This window comes from Diceros bicornis, chromosome 38 (assembly GCF_020826845.1).
Source record: "Diceros bicornis minor isolate mBicDic1 chromosome 38, mDicBic1.mat.cur, whole genome shotgun sequence".
NCBI lineage: Eukaryota > Metazoa > Chordata > Mammalia > Perissodactyla > Rhinocerotidae > Diceros > Diceros bicornis.
This window is the reverse complement of record NC_080777.1, coordinates 6,467,743-6,487,274: the sequence shown is the minus strand read 5'-3', so window position 1 is coordinate 6,487,274 and position 19,532 is coordinate 6,467,743. Positions and strand designations below refer to the sequence as shown.

The window sequence follows — 19,532 nt, the reverse complement described above, 5'->3', positions numbered from 1 at the left end:
TTGCATCAAAGAAACTGTAAATGCTCATGTGCAGACCCAGTGCCATATAAACAAAGATGAAAAAGAGATCTTCAAATTAGAAGAAAACCAGACTTACGCCTTAGGAAGATCAGAGGCATCACTGAGAAGAGTCATGGCTGCCTGGACCATGGCTATGGGCGTAGCCACGTAGCCTGCCTCTGCAGAAAACAAGGGATCAAAGGAAAAGAAAGCACTCACGAAGTATGCATTCAACAACACCCAAAAATCAAATGGTAGATTTTACACCTAACTCTAGGTATAAAGAATTTTCTCAATAGATACGCTGTTCACTTAATAACAAAAATAACAATTAACATTTATACAGTACTTATTAAGTGTTAGGAACTGTATTAAGTGCTTTAAATCTATTAAATTCATTTAATTCTCCTAACAATTATATGAGGTTAGTACTATTTTTTTTTTCCGCTGAGGAAGATTTGCCCTGAGCTAACATCTGTTGCTAATCTTCCTCTTTTTACTTGAGGAAGATTCACCCTGAGCTAACATCTGTTGCTAATCTTCCTCTTTTTGCTTGAAGAAGATTAGCCCCGAGCTAACATCTGTGCCAATCTTTCTCTATTTTGTACGTGAGTCGCCACCACAGCACAGCCGCCAACAAGTGGTGTAGGTCCATGCCCTTGAACCAAACCCGGGCCACTGAAGCGGAGCGGCCAAACTTAACCACTCGGCCACAGAGCCGGCCCCCAAGGTTAGTACTATTTTTATGCCCCTTTTACAGATAAGGAAACTGAGGCATGGAGAGATTAAGCGATTTGTCCAAACTCACAAAATTAGGCAGTGGCTGGGCCAGAATCATACCCAGGCAGCTGGCTCAAGTCCATGCTCTTACCCACTACACTGCACTGCCTCTTGACAATAACCAAAGCCGATGATCCTGGATTCTTGTTTCTCTATTAATACACTAAACTTCACTTAAAAAAAAAAAGACTCAGGGCCGGCCTAGTGGCATAGTGGTTAAGTTTGTGCTCTCCACTTTAGCAGCCCGGGGTTTGCAGGTTCGGATCCGAGGTGTGGACTGACGTACCACTTGTCGAGCCATGCTGTGGTGGCTTCCCATATAAAGTGGAGGAAGATGGGTGCAGATGTTAGCTCAGGGCCAATCTTCCTCAGCAAAAAGGAGGAGGATTGGCAACAGATGTTAGCTTAGGGCTAATCTTCCTCACCAAAAAAAAAAAAAAAAGGGACTCAGTTTCTTAAAGAAAAACAACTGAGTAACTTTAAAAGAAGTCTAACTTTAAGAAGTAACTTTAAAAAGAAGTCTATAAGCAAGTGGGACATTAATGTTTACATTTCTGTCAAATAATAAAAACACAGTCAACTTATCTGAAAATTCCAGGTGAGAATTTGAAAAGAAGGCAAGATGCAAAAACATCTTTACCATCTGGTTTGATTAAAACTGCAAAACAGACCCCTGTGATCTATCAGGGATGATGGTAATTAAACTTATAATTATACTATAATTCACAAGTGGGACGGTCTCTGTACAGTTCTGTAAAATTTACAGCAAAAGTTCTTGAACTTTTTTTGAGTGACAGTTCCTTTTAACAACCTATCAAAAGCTTTTACCCACGCCCCAAAATGCACATGTGCAAACACATTTTACAAACAATGTCAGGGGAATCACAGATGCCAAAGAAACCTTGGGTCACAGCTTTGAATCACGTTATAATTATACTGCTTTAAAGTGACCTTTGAGTATGAAACAGATAAACATCATAAAACTAGCCCCTTGTTTTATTAATATTAAATTTTGCCATTCAGAATTACTGAATCATACTGAAAAAGAAAACCAGAGGGAGGGATACACTAATAAAACTGGATTATAACAATAATTTCAATCCTTCTTTTGACAGAATCATTTATCATTATTACTTAAATAATTTGTGCAAATCTATTTCTGAAACAATTAAACTTTAAAAAGAATATATTGTAATAGCATACCACTTTATAGCTTAAGACAACATAAAACTCTCAAGCATTCTTAGGTCATATGTGAAATACCTGGTCCTTTCACCTGAGTACAAATTCTGATATTTGGTTTGTTCTTATCAGAACCAAAGCCTTGGCTGTATCCTTGACCAAAGAATGTCATTGTAAATGATGAGGCATCAATCTGAGAAAAACAAAACAAAGGGCTTATTTAATAAATATGTCATTTCCTCCCTGAACACAATAAAATCCACTATTCTACTTCATAGGAGACATTTTCAATACATAAAAACATCAAATTCTATCTGCCAGAATATCCTGTCATCCTTTAAGCATGGAGCAAAAGTTAATTCTTTGAAGACGCAAGTTTGTTTTTTTTTAATTTTTATTTTTTTTAATTGTGAAATTTTTGTTGTACATTATTGCTTGTCACTCACCATACAAATGCATCCCTCCACCCTTTATGCCCACCCCCCACGCCCCTTGCCCCTGGTAATCACCAAACAGTTCTATCTGTCCGTGTGTTGGTTTATCTTCCACATATGAGTGAAATCATGCAGTATGTGTGAAGACGCAAGTTTTGATAACGGGTGTGATGTTGGGGGGAGGGAGGTGGTGAGGAATAGGGATGAGGTAAAGATGATTCTTAGGTTGGGGCTTAAAGAAGAATAGCACCATTAAAATAGGCAGTTTCAGAGAAAAAGCTGGAGGTAGTTTTTATTTTAGGGTGGCAGAATATGGTAATCTGGTTTTAGATATCTATTTGAGGTGACAAGACAAAAATAGTCAGCCAGTAATGGCAATATGCGCCTGGGGCACAGATATACGTGCTCCACTCAGAGATGTAAAAATTCGAGTCAAAAAATTAAATTCTAGAAGACTTATCCAAGCATCTCGCACAATCGCTGATTTAGAAATAAGGTAACAAAGAATTTAGTCGTGGTCAACAAATTATTTATTAAGTCAGGCACTGAGGCATCAATAAAACACGGTCCCTGCCTTTCCTGGAGCTTACAGTTCAGTGGGGGAGAGATATATATAAGCAGATCTAATAACAGTATAGACATGGATTAACAGATGCAGGATTGTTCAGAGGAGGGCATTATTAAATCTACTGGGGAGGAGGGCATGGTTTTGAAATGTGCGTGCACACGCACACACACAATAGAAATTTATTACACAGAAAAGTAGGGCAGGTACCAGAAAGGAGAAACCGCTATTTAAAGGCAAAACCAGACAAGGCTGCCACAAGAAGAGAAAATTACAGCCCACTATCTTTGATGAACATAGACGCAAAAACTGTCAACAAAATATTTGTAAATTGAATTCAACAATACATTAAAAAAGAATCATACACTATGATCAAATGGCATTTATTCCAGGGATGCAGGGATGGTTCAACATCCACAAATCAGTCTATGTGATACAACACATTAACAAAACGAAGGATAAAAATCATATGATCATCTCAACAGATGCAGAAAAAGCATTTGACAAAATTCAACATCCAATTATGATAAAAACTCTCAACAAAGTGTGTAAAGCAGGAACATACCTCAACATAACAAAGGCCATATATGACAAGCCCACAGCCAACATTAAATTCAGTGGTGAAAAGCTGAAAGCTTTTCCTCTAAGATCAGGAACAAGACAAGGATGGCCACTTTTGCCACTTTTATCCAACATACTATTGGAAGTCCTAGCCAGAGCAATTAGGCAAGAAAAAGAAAAAAGGCATCCAAATTGGAAACGAAGAAGTAAAACTATCACTATTTGCAGATGACATATTATATACAGAAAACCCTAAAGAGTACATCAAAAAACTGTTAGAACTAATAAACAAATTCAGTAAAGTTGCATGATACAAAATCAATACACAAAAATCTGTTGCATTTCTATACACTAATAGTGAATTATGAGAAAGAGAAATTAAGAAAACAATCTCATTTACAATTGCATTGAAAAGAATAAAATGCCTAGGAACAAATTTAGCCAAAAAGGTGAAAGACCTATATATTGAAAACTATAAAACACTAATGAAAGAAATTAAAGAAGACACAAATAAATGGAAAGATATTCTGTGCTCATGGATTGGAAGAATTAATACTGTTAAAATGTCCATACTACCCAAAGCAATCAACAGATTCAATGCAATCCCTATCAAAATTCCAAAGGCATTCTTCACAGACATAGAACAAACAATTCTAAAATTTGTATGGAACCATAAAAGAACCTAAATAGCCAAAGCCATCTTGAGAAAGAACAAAGCCGGAAGCATCACACTCCCAGATTTCAAACTATATTACAAAGCTGTAGTAATTAAAACAGTAAGGTATTGGCATAAAAACACACACAAAGATCAATGGAACAGAATAGAGAGCCTGGAAATAACTCATGCATATATAGTCAATTAATTTATGACAAAGGAGCCAAGAATATAAAATGGGGAAAGGACAGTCTCTTCAATAAATTGTGTTGGGAAAATTGGACAGCCACATGCAAAAGAATGAAATTGGACCACTATCTTACACCATACACAAAAATTAACTCAAAATGGACTTGACCATCAGACCTGAAACCATAAAACTCCTAGAAGAAAACATAGGCAGTAAGCTCCTTGACATAGGTCTTGGCGGTGATTTTTTGAATCTGACACCAAAAGCAAAAACAACAAAAGCAAAAATAAACAAGTGGGACTACATAAAACTAAAAAGTTTCTGCACAGCAAAGGAAACCATGAACAAAATGAAATGGCAACCTACTGAATGGGAGAAAATAGTTGTATATCATATATCTGATAAGGGGCTATTATCCAAAATGAACCCATACAACTCAACAGCTAAAAACCAATCTGATTAAAAAATGGGCAGAAGATCTGAATAGACATTTTTCCAAAGACATGCAAATGGCCAATAGGTATATGAAAAGATGCTCTACATCATTAGTAATAAGGGAAAGGCAAATCAAAACCACAATGAGATATCACCTCACACTTGTTACAATGGCTATTATAAAAAAAATGAGAAATAACAAGTGTTGGCGAGGATGTGGAGAAAAGGGAACCCTCACGCAGTATTGCTGGGAACATACATTGGTATAGCTACTATGGAAAACAGTATGGAGGTTCCTCAAAAAATTAAAAACAACTATCACATGGTCCAGCAATTCCACTTCTGGGTATTTATCCAAAGAAAATGAAAACACTAATTCGAAAACACCTGCACCATGTTCACTGCAGCATTATTTACGATAGCCAAGATATGGAAACAATATAAGTGTCCATTGATGGATGAATGGATAAAGAAATTGTGGTATACATATATACAATGAAATATTATTAAGCCATAAAAAAGAAAGAATGAAATCTTGCCATTTGCAACAACATGGATGGACCTTCAGGGCATTATGCTAAGTGAAATAAGTCAGAGAAGGACAAATATTATTTGCTCTCCCTTACATGTGAAATCTAAAAAAAACATACACATATATACATAAACTAAGCTCACAGACACAGAGAACAGATTGGTGGCTACCAAAGGTGGGGGTTGGGGCAGTGAGAGAAATGAGTGAACTGTTTTTGGTTTCTTTTTTAGTTTAAATAAATTGAATTAAAAAAAAAGAAAGAAAAAGAGAAAGATATGGGCTTTTCAGTACATTTACCAAAATTAAGTGACTATTCCTTAAAAGCAGCAATAGAATCAGCTACTCATATATGTCCAAGGCCATATGCTGTCAAAGGTCAATACCAAAGAAGATGAATTTCAAAGAAAAATGGGAGGAAGCCAAGTTGCATAAGTTTCACAAAAGAAACCAAGCAGATTTCCTGGGTGCCGTGATATTTGGCAGCCTTCTCAGGCATGCTGCTTCTTGTTCCCATTTCTCTCCTTTATCCCACGACGTGTAGCCTTATAAATGCCTGAGCAAATGTCTGAGCATTAAATTATAAACTGTAAGTCAGCTCATGAGACCTGAGAGAGATTTTCTTAAAATAATAGAATGGCATCCAGGCCTTTCAAGGCCTGACTGTACACTCTATACTAAATGTCCCAGAATTAGTGTTGGCCAGCCTCCGAAGTAGGGAAGAGAGAGAAGGGGAAGAGCAGAGAAGAAAGGAAAAGAGAAAAGGAAAGGGGGAGGAGGGGAGAAGTTGTTGGCTCCGCCTGTCCACACATAGTCGAAGGGAGAGGATATCTTCCAGGCCACCTGAACCGTAGTCCATCTGACAGCAGTGTCTCTTGTGGAGACTGATTCCTTAGTTAGCCAAAAAAAAAGTTAATAATTTGTCTTCTGTAATTTGCCTAAATGGAGAGAATAAGCAAGCAGGACAATGCCGTCCTGAACTTATCCTATCTACCTAATAGATATAGTTCTGATTAAGTTAATTAACTGTATTCTGGTTTATATACTTCAGACTCTTGTGAATCAGCTAGAGTGAGTAACCAATTCTCCTGGCCATGATAAGTCTGGGGCAGTGATAAGAACCTATATCGCAATTAGCAAGTTTCAGGACTAGAATCAGGACCAGTGCAAGTACTTCCTTCTTTTCAAACTCACGCTACTCCTACACCAGTGGTTCCTAGTTTTTTAAATTTAAGGACTGCTCCGGGGGAAAAAAAAAAAGGTAAGAAGGGATGCAGTAGCATGGTGGATTACAGTCTAACACGGCTAGAACATACGAGTGAAGAGGAATGGGGTGGCACTAACGTGCCAGAGGTGTGGACAAGGTCAGACACACAGGCCAGCACTTGTCCCCTCCCCAGCTTGAGGCACACGTGCTACCGGACCTTAACCCTCTCGGGTTAGGCACACAATCAGCTTTAGACAATTTTCAACACAGCCTCTAGGCTGCTACTACCAATTACTCACAGCACGAAAAATGAAACCCATCTGCCATTCCAGAGTAGATCATGAAGGGCCTCACATCTCCCAGAGATAGACTTCCAGCCAGTGGTGCTCTGGGGGTGTGAACAAAAATCACCCAAATCTGACCTGGAACCTTCCTACCTCCTCATCAGTGATTCACAACCTTGGAAGCACATTAGCGTCACTGGGAGCTTTTAAAAAGCCTGATGCCTAGGACACATTCCAGACCAATGAAACCCAAATCTCTGGTCATCAGTTTTGGGCTCTCTCCCAAAGCTGAGAACCATTGCTCCATACTTCCAGGCCCTACTCCACACCTACTGAATCAGAATGTCCAGACGCCAGGCTCAGGACATGTATTTGGAAAAAGCTCCCTGACATATAAAGTCCCAGGTCAAAAATCACTGCCAAAGCAGTTAGTCAGGGAAGCATTTTAAAGAAGGTGATAACAGTCAGATTTGTGTCACAGATCTCTTGGACAGCAGTGGGAAGATGGATTGGAAAGAAATCATAGGGCGGCTATGGACAGTTCAGTCCAGAGATAAGGGCCTGCGCTATCAACAGAGTGAAAAGACAACCTACAGAATGGAAGAAAACATTTTCAAATCACATATCTGATAAGGTATTAATATTCAGAATATATAGAGAACTCCTAAAACTCAACAACAAAAACACAAACAACCCGATTCAAAAATGGGCGAAGGACATGAATAGACATTTCTCTAAAGAAGATATACAAATGGCCAATAAGCACATGAAAAGACGTTCAACGTCACTAATCACTAGGGAAATGCAAATGAAAACCATAAAGAGATACCACCTCACCCCTATTAGGGTGGCTACTATGAAAAAAACCGAAATAAGTGTTGGCAAGGATGCAGACAAACTGGAACTCTTGTGCACAGTTGGTAAGAACGTAAAAAGGTGCAGCTGCAGTGGAAAACAGTTTGGAGGTTCCTCAAAAAATTAAAAATAGAATTACCATAGGATCCACTAATTGCACTTCTGGGTATACACCCAAAAGAACTGAGAGTAGGGTCTTGAGGTATTTGCACACCCATGTTCATAGCAGCACTATTCACCACAGCCAAAAGGTGGAAGTAACCCAAGTGTCCATGGACAAATGAATGGATAAGCCAAATGTGGTACACACACACACACACACACACACACACACACACACACACACACAAGAGAATAATATTATTCAGCCTTAAAAACAAAGGAAATTCTGACACCTGTTACAACATGGATGAAACTTGAGGACAATACACAAAGTGAAATTAGCCAGTCACAAAAAGACAAATACTGTATCACTCCACTTGTATGAGGAACTTAGAGCAGTCAAAATCATAGAGACAGAAGGAAGAACAGTGCTAGCCAGGACCTGGAGGAAGACGGAACAGGAGAGTTATTGTCTAATGGGTATAGAGTTCCAGTTTTGCAAGATGAAAACAATCCTGGAAATGGATGGTGGTGATGGCTACATAACAATAATGAATGTACTTGATACCACTGAACACTTAAAAATGGTTAAGATGATACATTTTATGTTATGTGTGTTTTACTACAATTAGAAAAAAAAAGAGAGAGAGAGAGATAAGAGCCTGAACCAAGGCAGTTGTGATAGAGTTGGAGAAAAACCTAGAATGATGCCTACGTTGTGACTGGGCAGATAACAGAGCCACTAACTGGGATGGGAAATATAGAAGGAAGAAGAGCACTGGGGGAAAGAAGTTCAGATTTTGACATGTTAAATTTGAAGTACTTGAGGGATATACGGGTCAAGACTTCTAGTAAAATAGCTGGATATGTAAATCTGGAGATCTAAGTGTGCCGGTTAAGAGCACTGCTGAGATCACTTAGGGAGAGTGAGTGAGAAGTGGGCCAAGGATGGAACCCCGGGGATGATCAACAGTTAAGGAGTAGAAAGCAGAGAGGACATAGCAAAGGCAGAGAAGGAACAGAGCAGAAACTCAGAAGAGCAATGATCTCAGAAGCTGAGGCAAATGAACATTTCTAGAAGGACAATAATATAAGAGAGAACAGACTAAATAAGGACTCAAAGCACGCACGCGCTTAGCAGGAATAGGCTAATGGTGACTTTAGCGAGGGGCCAAGGAAGGGTGAAGGAAGGGTCAAGGACTGTTCTTCAGGTTGGAAAGGACATTGGCATGTTTATAGGATGAGGAGAAAGAACCTGTCGAGAGGAGGAGGAGAGTTCAGAGGAGAGAAAAGGAATAACCAACTGATGAAGTCAGGAGGGAATCTAATCAAAAGCAGCAGTAGTGGTAAAGACTCAGGCTGTTGACTCCAGGATCCACCACATTCTAGCTATGTGAACTGAGGCGAGTAACACCCTCTCTCATTATTTCCTCAACTTTAAAAAGTGGATAATAAAAATACATTGACCTAGATGGTTGTTGGAGGACTAAATGAAACGTAAAGCACTTAGCCCTGTGCCTGCCACACAAGGAATGCCTGAGTTTTAAAGAGCACAGGTGGCGGGATCGGTCTTGTTTGTACGGGAGAATACCTCTTTGAGAGAGGAAGAAAGAAGGTGAAGATGCGAGCAGTGACAATAGGTGGGGAACAGGAATCTGAGGGGATACACAGCAGATGTTCTCAATTCCATCGGTAAAGCAGGACTTGTGATAACGGCAGACAGGGAAGAGAGCTGGGTTTTTGAAAAAAGCCACTGAGAGGAGATGGAGAGATGACTAATGAAAAGTAAAAGGATCAGCAAGTGATGTTTAAAGCTCCACTGAGGGGGAAGCATGAATTTGTGGTGCTACTCTCCTCAGTGGTGGCATTTACCCCCAGTAGTACCTAGTGTAAAAGGGATGAAGGCTAAATGACCCAAGGACTGACTCAGGGTTGGCATCTGCAAGCCAAATGGTAGAAAATGAAGCAGTCATACTGTTGAGGATGTTGGACAGACAGTAATTCAATTTATCTACCATAGGGATCCAGGGCATGTGGAAGAGGAAGGGGAAGGGAAGCTTGGGAGGGGGAAGTAGGGGTCAAAAGGAGGAAATAACGGAGGAGAAAAATGGAAGAGTAAAAGTATGAGAAATCTCTAGGAAGTAAAGAGAATATAATTTCTGGAGGCACAGGGCTGGGTTCTCATCCCAGCTTGGCCACTTACTCACTAAAGGACCTTGGGCAAGTTTCTTAGGCTCTCTTTGCCTCAGTTTCCTCATCTGTAAAATGGAGATAATACCTACCTCAAGGGGCGTTTGAAAAGACTAAGTCATCTAATTTACGTAAAGAACATAAAAGAGTGTTTGAAACATCGTAAGTGCCCCCATCAAGTCTTAGCCGTTATTGTCACTGCACTGAGGAAAAGTAAAAACAAAATAAAGAAAAATATTATTTTAGAGACCTGGAACAAAAGAAAGGGTTACCTGTTTTTGTGTTGGACCTTGTTTGGAAAAATAACCAAAGGAGAAGAGCCATGGGAACTAAAGGAAAAAAGGAAACAAATCCTCAGTGATATTTTTTCAAACTTATGGAAAATACTTCTGAAGATCTAATTTCATAAAAATATTACTTACTTTTATGAGAAGCTGCCTTCCAATGCCAAACTTCACAAAGAATAAAAAGAAAAGTCCTGCAAACATCAGCTTAATAACAGAGGTGATGCCTCCCACAGTTATATAAGCAGCATATTGAACCTAGACAAAGAATATAAAGTCAGAATGTTACTCTCTACTTTTTTAGACCAAGTAATACAAAAATGTTAGCTACTTATAACTTACTCTATAGTTATAAATATCAAACAAAAGCAGTTTCCACTTTATGAATATGTTATATTCATATATTCAAGCTTCTGAAAGCTTGTTCAGAAACCAGACATTGGGAGCATATTTTTTAAAGAAAGTGTTGCAAATGGTAATTAACTTTCCCTACTTGAACACAAAAGTCCACACAATCCATATATAAAAAGTGCACAATAATATACTCGAGTTTAGCAATTACACATCACAGAATGTAGACTCCACTTACAACCTCTTCTATGAGAAAATACTCTCTTATCTTTTAACTTGAGATAGTTTCCTTTTCAAGCCTCGCCAGTGGGAGCAATTACTTCCCACACCAAAAGGAGTAGGATGGTACTCCAGAGGTAGCAAGGAGAGAAGAAAGAAGAATCCAGACATCTCCACAAGCAATAGAAAGAGTATTCCAGCAGCTGAAACTCTAAATAAGATTGTCGGGTGTTTATGACACCAGGATTTCCGGTACTGAACTTGCCGCTGTTGTGTTCATTAAACAGGCATTCAGCAGCCCAGATTTGAATTATAGGGGGAGGCTATTACCACCCCATAAAATGCAAAATGCTCTACACTACTGATCCTGTATACTCCAGAAACTGAAACATGCCTTATTGAGCTTTCTTTTTTTGCTTTATAAACATAAAAATCCTACATTAAACAGATAGGGGAACTGTAACAAACACAGGATACTCTTTATTAAAAAATAAATTATATACACTTACAGGTGATTGCTCTAAGTTTTCATGCAAGTAACGCTGAGTCCGCTTCACAACAGACGTATCTGCTCCCAAAAAAGGAATGGAATAGCTGTTGAGTTCTCTGCAGTAAGAAATTGGCCACCTGCAAGACAGACCCATGTTGCACTTTCTCCATTTACAGTGACCACAACTTTAACTGGTAAATTTCTGAATAAAAATTTTAACTTTTCTTGAGGAAGGAGTAACGATGAAGATGGCAGATCTGCTCTTAATTAAAATTCATTTCAGTATTTGTTCTTTGTTCTCTACACCTACACCCCAAAAAAGTGACAAGTGGAACAGTGTGGTATTCCTCACACCATGGGTACTTAACACATAGTTTAACGAGGTTTTGCCCCATCAATTTCACTAGACAATGATAAAAAGAACACACATGTCAACAGCCAAACTCTTGAATTTAAAGTTCTCATATATAAACGCTAGTAATAGATTGAATGATTAATCTATATAAATCATCACACTGTAAGATGGTGGTTTTACTGCATAAAATGTAATTGACATTTAATTTTGATATTGACAGTGAAGAATCATAAAATTCATTTTTTCGCAGGGTCTAAATGTATTATAATATATGAAGTACTTAAGCTTAGGGTAACATATTAATTATATTTTATTTATCTTTGGAAACAATCCTGAACTTACTACAAAATAGTCTCCAGGCTTTTCTTAGTAGCATACTTACTTTATTAACAGCCATTATCAACAACAATATACTTAGACTAGATATACCAAAGAATAGATTTTGAGTTAACATACCTTCTTTTCAATTTTGGACCAACAATTGGGACAGGTTTCAGATTTGCCTGATTTCGTAGTTTTTTCAAATTACTCTGATCTCCAAAACCATAAACTGCTGACTTCCAGGTACCATCATGAATGCACAAACCCTAACAAAATAATTCAAGAAAGAGTTAAAGAAACATGTCTTATGAGATAATTTCTAAAATGTAAAACCAAGTAACGGATAATTGACAGAAAGAATATTTCACCTCTACTTAGGCAAGGCATCATCCAAGTGAAAATGAAAATACACCATACCAACTCACATGGGATGCAGCAAAAGCGGTCCTAAGAGGGAAAGTCATAGCAATACAAGCCCACCTTCACAAACAAGAAAAATCTCAAATAAGCAGTCTTAAACTACACCTAACAGAACAAGAAAAAGAACAACAAAGAAAGCCCCAAGTCAGCAGAAGGAGAGAAATAATAAAACTCAGAACAGAAATAAATGGAATAGAAACCAAAAAAACAGTAGAAAGCATCAATGAAACTAAGAGCTGGTTCTTTGAGAAGATAAACAAAATTGACTTACTAAAAAAAAAAGAGAGAAGGCTCAAATAAATAAAATTAGAAATGAAAGAGGAGAAATTACAACAGATACCACAGAAATACAAAGAATTATAAGAGAATACTATGAATAACTATGTCCCGAAATACAAAGGATTATAAGAGAATACTATGAATAACTATGTCCCGAAATACAAAGGATTATAAGAGAATACTATGAATAACTATGTGCCAACAAATAGGACAATCTAGAAGAAATGGATACATTCTTAGACTCATACAACCTCCCAAAACTGAATCAAGAAGAAATAGAGACTCTGAATAGACCAATCACAAGTAAAGAGATTGAAACAGTAATCAAAAACCTCCCAAAACATAAAAGTCCAGGACCAGATGGTTTCTCTGGAAAATTCTACCCAACATTAAAAGAAGATTTAATACCTATTATTCTCAAACTATTCCAAAAAATAGAGGAAGATGGAACACTTCCTAACTCATCCTACGAGGCCAGCATCACCCTGATCCCAAAGCCAGATGACGACAACACAAAGAAGGAAAACTACAGGCCAATATCACTGATGAAAATGGATGCAAAAATCCTCAACAAAATACCGGTAAACCAAATACAGCAACACATTAAAAGGATCATACACCGTGATCAAGTGGGATTTATACCAGGGATTATACACAGGGATGGTTCAACATCCACAAACCAATCAATATGATACACCACAGTAACAAAATGAGGAATAAAAATCACATGATCATCTCAATAGATGCAGAGAAAGCATTTGATAAGATCCAGCACCTGTTTATGATAAAAACTCTCAAAATGGGTATAGAAGGAAAGTACCTCAACACAATAAAGGCCATATATGACAAATCCACAGCCAATATCATACTCAACAGGGAAAAACTGAAAGCCATCTCTCCAAGAACAGGAACAAGACAAGGGTGCCCACTGTCACCACTCTTATTCAATATAGTACTGGAGGTTTTGGCCAGGGCAATTAGGCAAGAAAAAGAAATAAAAGGCATCCAAATGGCAAGGACGAAGTGAAATTCTTGCTGTTTGCAGATGACATGATTCTATACATAGAAAACCCTAAAGAATCCATCGGAAAACTATTAGAAATAATCAACAACTACAGCAAAGTTGCAGGGTACAAAATCAACTTACAAAAATCAGTTGCATTTCTATACTCTAATAACGAACTAACAGAAGGAGAACTAAAGAAGATAATCCCATTTACAATTGCAACAAAAAAGAATAAGATATTTAGGAATAAATTTAACCAAGGAGGTGAATGATCTATACAATGAAAACTGTAAGACACTGAAAGAAATCAATGATGACATAAAGAAATGGAAAGATATTCCATGTTCATGGATTGGAAGAATAAACATAGTTAAAATGTCATACTATCTAAAGGAATCTACAGATTCAATGCAATTCCAATCAGAATCCCAATGACGTTCTTCATGGAAATAGAACAAAGAATCCTAACATCCATATAGGGCAACAAAAGACCCCGAATAGCTAAAGCAATCCTGAGAAAAAAGAATCAACCTGGAGGCATCACAATCTCTGACTTTAAAATATACTAGAAAGCTACAGTAATCAAAACAGCATAGTACTGGTACAACAGCAGACTCACAGACCAATTGAACAGAATTGAAAGCCCAGAAATAAAACCTCACATCTATGGACAGCTAATCTTCCACAAAGGAGCCAGGAACACACAATGGAGAAAGGAAATTTTCTTCAATAAATGGTGTTGGGAAAACTGGACAGCCACATGCAAAACAACGAAAGTAGACCATTATCTTTCGCCACAAACAAAAGTTAACTCAAAATGGATTAAAGACTTGAAGGTAAGACGTGAAACCAGAAAACTCCTAGAAGAAAATACAGGCAGTACACTCTTCGACGTTGGTCTTAGAAGGATCTTTTTGAATACCATGTCTACTCGGACAAGAAAAACAAAAGAAAAAATAAATAAATGGGACTTCATCAGACCAAAGAGCTTCTGCAAGGCAAAGGAAACCAAGAACAAAACGAAAAGACAACCCACCAACTGGGAGAAAATATTTGTAAATCATATATCCGACAAGGGGTTAATCTCCAAAATATATAAAGAACTCATACAACTCAACAACAAAAAAACAAACAACCCGATCAAAAAATGAGCAGAGGATCTGAACAGACATTTTTCCAAAGAGGATACATAGATGGCCAATAGGCACATGAAAAGATGTTCAACATCACTAATCATTAGAGAAATGCAAATCAAAACTACAATGAGGTATCACCTTACATCCGGCAGAATGGCTATAATTATCAAGACAAAAAACAACAAATGTTGGAGAGGATTTGGAGAAAAGGGAACTCTCATACACTGCTGGTGTATCCCACTACCGGGTATTTACCCAAAGACCTTGAAATCAACAATTTAAAGACTTATGCACCCCTATATTCATTGCAGCATTATTCACAACAGCCAAGACATGGAAGCAACCCAAGTTCCCATCAACTGATGAATGGATAAAGATGTGGTATATATATACAACGGAACACTACTCAGCCAGAAAAAAAGACAAAATTGTCCCATTTGCAACAACATGGATGGACCCAGGGTATGATGTTAAGCGAAATAAGCCACACAGAGAAAGACAAACACCACATGATTTCCCTCATATGTGGAAGATAAACAAACACATGGACAAAGAGAACAGATTAGTGGTTACCAGAGGGGAAGGGGGTTGGGGGGTGGGCATAAGGGGCAAAGGGGCACATACGTATGGTAACAAATAATAATGTACAACTGAATTTCACAATGTTATAAACTATTATGACCTCAATAAAATAATAATAATAAATTAAATAAATAAATAAAGTATATTTCTGGGGGGAGAAAAAAAGCAGCCATTCCTGACCTTGAGGCCATGACATATGTCATCTTCTAACAGCTTTACTATTCTGCCTTTCGCATTTGGGTCTACAGTCCACCTAAACTTGACTGTTACACACAGTGCAAAGTATGAGTCCAATTTCACTTTTTCTCCATATAGATACCCAACTGTCCCAACATTATCTCCTGAAAAGTCCTCTACCATAAACAAGTGTTTATATACGTACGAACTACCCTGAGCTCTTTATTCTGTTCCTCTGGCCTACTGATATCCCTCTGCCAATGCAACACTGACTTAATAATAAGTCTTGATATCCAAGAGCGCCTTTCTACCTGATTCTCCTTCACAAAATGTCTTGGCTATTCTCGGCCCTCTGCATTTCAATATACATTTTAGAATTAGCTTATCAAGTTGCACACCAGAACAAAACAAACCAACCAACCAACCCTGTTTGAGATTCTGATTGGAATTATACGGGATGATACATCAATTTGAGGAAAACTGACATCTTAACAAAATTGAGTGTTCCAACCCATGAATATGGTGGATTCTTCCATTTATTTGCCTTCTTCAAGGTCTCTCACTAACATTTTATAGTTTCCTTTACAGAAATCTTGCACATTTTCTATTACTTATTTGTAGGTACTTGATTTTTTTGTGCCATTATAAATGGTCTCTTTTTTTAAAAAAAATCACTTTATAACTGTAGCTGGTATACAGAAATGCAACTGACTTTCACATTAAATTTTTTTTAATAATTTTATTTATTTATTTATTTTTTCCCCCAAAACCCCAGTAGATAGCTGTATGTCATAGCTGCACACCCTTCTAGTTGCTGTATGTGGGATGCGGCCCCACCATGGCTGGAGAAGGGGTGCGTCGGTGCGCGCCTGGGATCCAAACCCGGGCCACCAGCAGTGGAGTGCGCGCACTTAACTGCTAAGCCACGGGGCCGGCCATCACATTAATTTTGTATCCAGCAACAATAAAGACTAGAGTGGAAATAAATGGACAGAGAATAGAAAAAAATAGAGAAAATCAATGAAACCAAAAATTGGTTCTTTGAGGAAATCAAGCAAATTGACAAGCCTTTAGCTAGACTGACCAAAAAAAACAATAGAGAGAGACAGGAAAAAAAACCTCAAATTACTAAAATCAGGAATGAAAGAAGGGACATTAATACCAACTTTACAGAAATAAAAAGGAGTATAAGGGAATACTATGAATGGTATGCCAATAAGTTAGATAACCTAGATGAAATGGACAAATTCCTAGAAAGATACTGTTATGGATTGAACTGCGTCCCCCCAAAATTTATATGTTCAAGGCCTAACCCCCAGTACCTCAGAACGTGAACTTATTTGGAAATAGGGTTGTTGTAGATGTAATTAGTTAAGATGAAGTCATACTAGAGTAGGTGGGCCCCTAATCCAAAACGACTGTTGTCCTTATAAAAAGAAATTTGGACGTGGACACGTACACAGGGAGTACACCACGCAAAGACAAAGGCAGAGATTGGACTGATGCATTTACAAGCTAAGGAACATCAAAGATTGCCAGCAAACCATCAGAAGCTGGAGAGAAGCATGGAACTTATTCTCCCTCACAGCTCTCAGAAGGAACCAACCCTGCTGACATCTTAATCTGGGACTTCTAGCCTCCAGAACTGTGAGAACAATAAACTTCTGTTGTTTAAGCAACTCAGTTTGTAGTACTTGTTACAAGCAGTCCTAGGAAACTAAAGCAGATACAAACTACCAAAACTGACTTAAGAGGAAATAGAAAATCCTAATAAACCTATAAGTAAAGAGGTTGAATTAGTAATCAAAAAACTTCCCACAATGAAAAACCCAGGCCCAGGTGACTTCACTGATGAATTCTACCAAATGTTTAAAGAATTAACACCAATTCTTTACAAACTCTTCCCAAAATGGCCAGTATTAATTAACCTGATACCAAAACCAGACAAAGACATCACCAGAAAACTACAGACCAATATTCCTTATAAATATAGATGCAAAAACAATCATCAACAAAATACTAGCAAACTAAACCCAGCAATACATAAAAAGGGATATACTATGACTAAGTGGGATTTATCCCAGGAATGCAAGGTTGGTTCAACATATGAAAATCAATCTTATGTAATATACTGTAAGAACAGAATAGAATAAAAAACAAAAACCATGATCACCTCAATAGATACAGTAAAAGTATTTAATAAAACATAATATTTGTTACATTAAAAACACTCAAACTAGGAATAGAAGATTAAGAGTATCTATGAAAACCCTCAGCTAATATCATACTTAATGTTAAAAGTCTGAAATATTTCTAAGATCAGGAACAAGGCAAGGATGTCAGCTCTTGCCACTTCTGTTCACCATTGTGCTGGAGGGTCTAGCCAACTCAACTAGGTAAGAAAAAGAATTTCTCCAGCAATTTATGAAACTCTTTTATTAATTCTAATAATATTGCCTGTAGATTCTTTTGAATTTTCTACAGTCACATTATATTATCTGCAAAAATAGTTTTGTTTCTTCTTTTCTAATCTATATAGTTTCTTTCTTTTTTCCTACCTTACTGCTCTGGCTAGGATCTTGAAGTAATGATAGTGAGCACCCAAGTCTTATTCCTGAGCTCAGAGCAAAAGTTTTCCATGTTAAACACTGGCTATCATATTTGTTATAGCTTTTTTAAAAAAGATAATCTTCCTTTCCTCTCCTAGTTTGCTATAAGTTTTAAGAGTGAATGGATACTACATTTTATCAAAAGTTTTTCTCTTTCACAATGTTATAAACTATTATGACACCAATAAAAAATTTTTTTAAAGTTTTTTCTCTATTTACTGAGATATGATTTTCCTCCTTTAACCTGTTAATGAAGTGAATTACAGCAATTACACAATGTTAAACCTTGCATTCCTTCTCTAAAACCAACTTGGTCAAAAGGTATTCTTTTTTATATACTCCTGCTTTTAACTTGCTAATATTTTGTGTAGGATTTTTATATCTATGTTTCTATGAAACTGGACTGTATTTTTCCATTTTGAATTGTCATTGTAAGGTTTTGGTATCATGGTAAAGTTAACCTTGTTCACTCAATTCATTCAACAAACACTTACTGAGCTGCTATTATGTCAGTAGCACTGTTCTAGGTGCTCGGTGAATTAAACAGAGAAAGATCCATCTTTTTGTGGTACTTACATTCCAGAGAGGGTGATAAAGTCAATAAAAAATATACAGAATTTAGAAGGTGAGAACTACTATAGGAAAAAAAGAAAAAGGAGAGTAGGTAAGATGAACTGGGAGTGCTAGGCAAAGGAATTAGTTTACAATTCTGAATAGGGTGGTCAGGGTAGGCTTCATCAGGAAAGTGATACTTGAGAAACGACTTGAAGGAGGTGAGGGAGTTAGTCATGCAAATATCTTTGAGAACTATTTTCAGGCAAAGGATATAGCCAGTACAAAAGCCCTAAGGCAGAAGTGTGCTGGTGTGTTCAGGAGTAGCACAGAGGTCAGTGTAACTGAAGAATGAACAAGGGGCAAAGGGTGGGGGAGGAGGCTGGAGAGGTAACTGGGGCCAGATCATTCATAACCTTGCACACTGCTGTAAGGACTGTGGCTTCCATTCTGAATGCAATAGGAAGCCACTGAAGAATTCTGAGCTAAGGAGGGACATGATCTGAGTTACGTCTGAAAAGGATCATCCTGGCTGTTGTGTTGAGCACAGACTATAGGGGAATAGGCGGTGGCAAGAGTAGAGAGGCAGCAAGACAAGTGGTGAAAAGTGGTCAGATTCTGATATATTTTGAAGGCAGAATCAATAGGATTTCCTGAGAGACTGGATACAGGTTTCAGAGAGAGAAGACAGCAATGACCCCACTGTTTGGCCTGAATATTTGCAAGGACACATCACTATCAACTGAAATTGATAAAATAAGCTGTGGTTAGAGAACATTCGG

General features: G+C 37.6%; 1 protein-coding gene across 1 annotated transcript in view; it reads right to left on the bottom strand.

Moving 5' to 3' along the window:
• Positions 1-19,532, bottom strand: part of SCCPDH (saccharopine dehydrogenase (putative)) — a 41,267-nt gene that overhangs the window by 1,579 nt on the left and 20,156 nt on the right. The window contains exons 6-11 of the mRNA XM_058533577.1: positions 12,125-12,255; positions 11,333-11,450; positions 10,392-10,511; positions 10,242-10,298; positions 2,044-2,155; positions 98-179 (exon numbers count right to left, since the gene is read on the bottom strand). Coding sequence (XP_058389560.1) covers positions 98-179; positions 2,044-2,155; positions 10,242-10,298; positions 10,392-10,511; positions 11,333-11,450; positions 12,125-12,255 — 620 coding nt within the window. The remainder of the gene's footprint in view (positions 1-97; positions 180-2,043; positions 2,156-10,241; positions 10,299-10,391; positions 10,512-11,332; positions 11,451-12,124; positions 12,256-19,532) is intronic.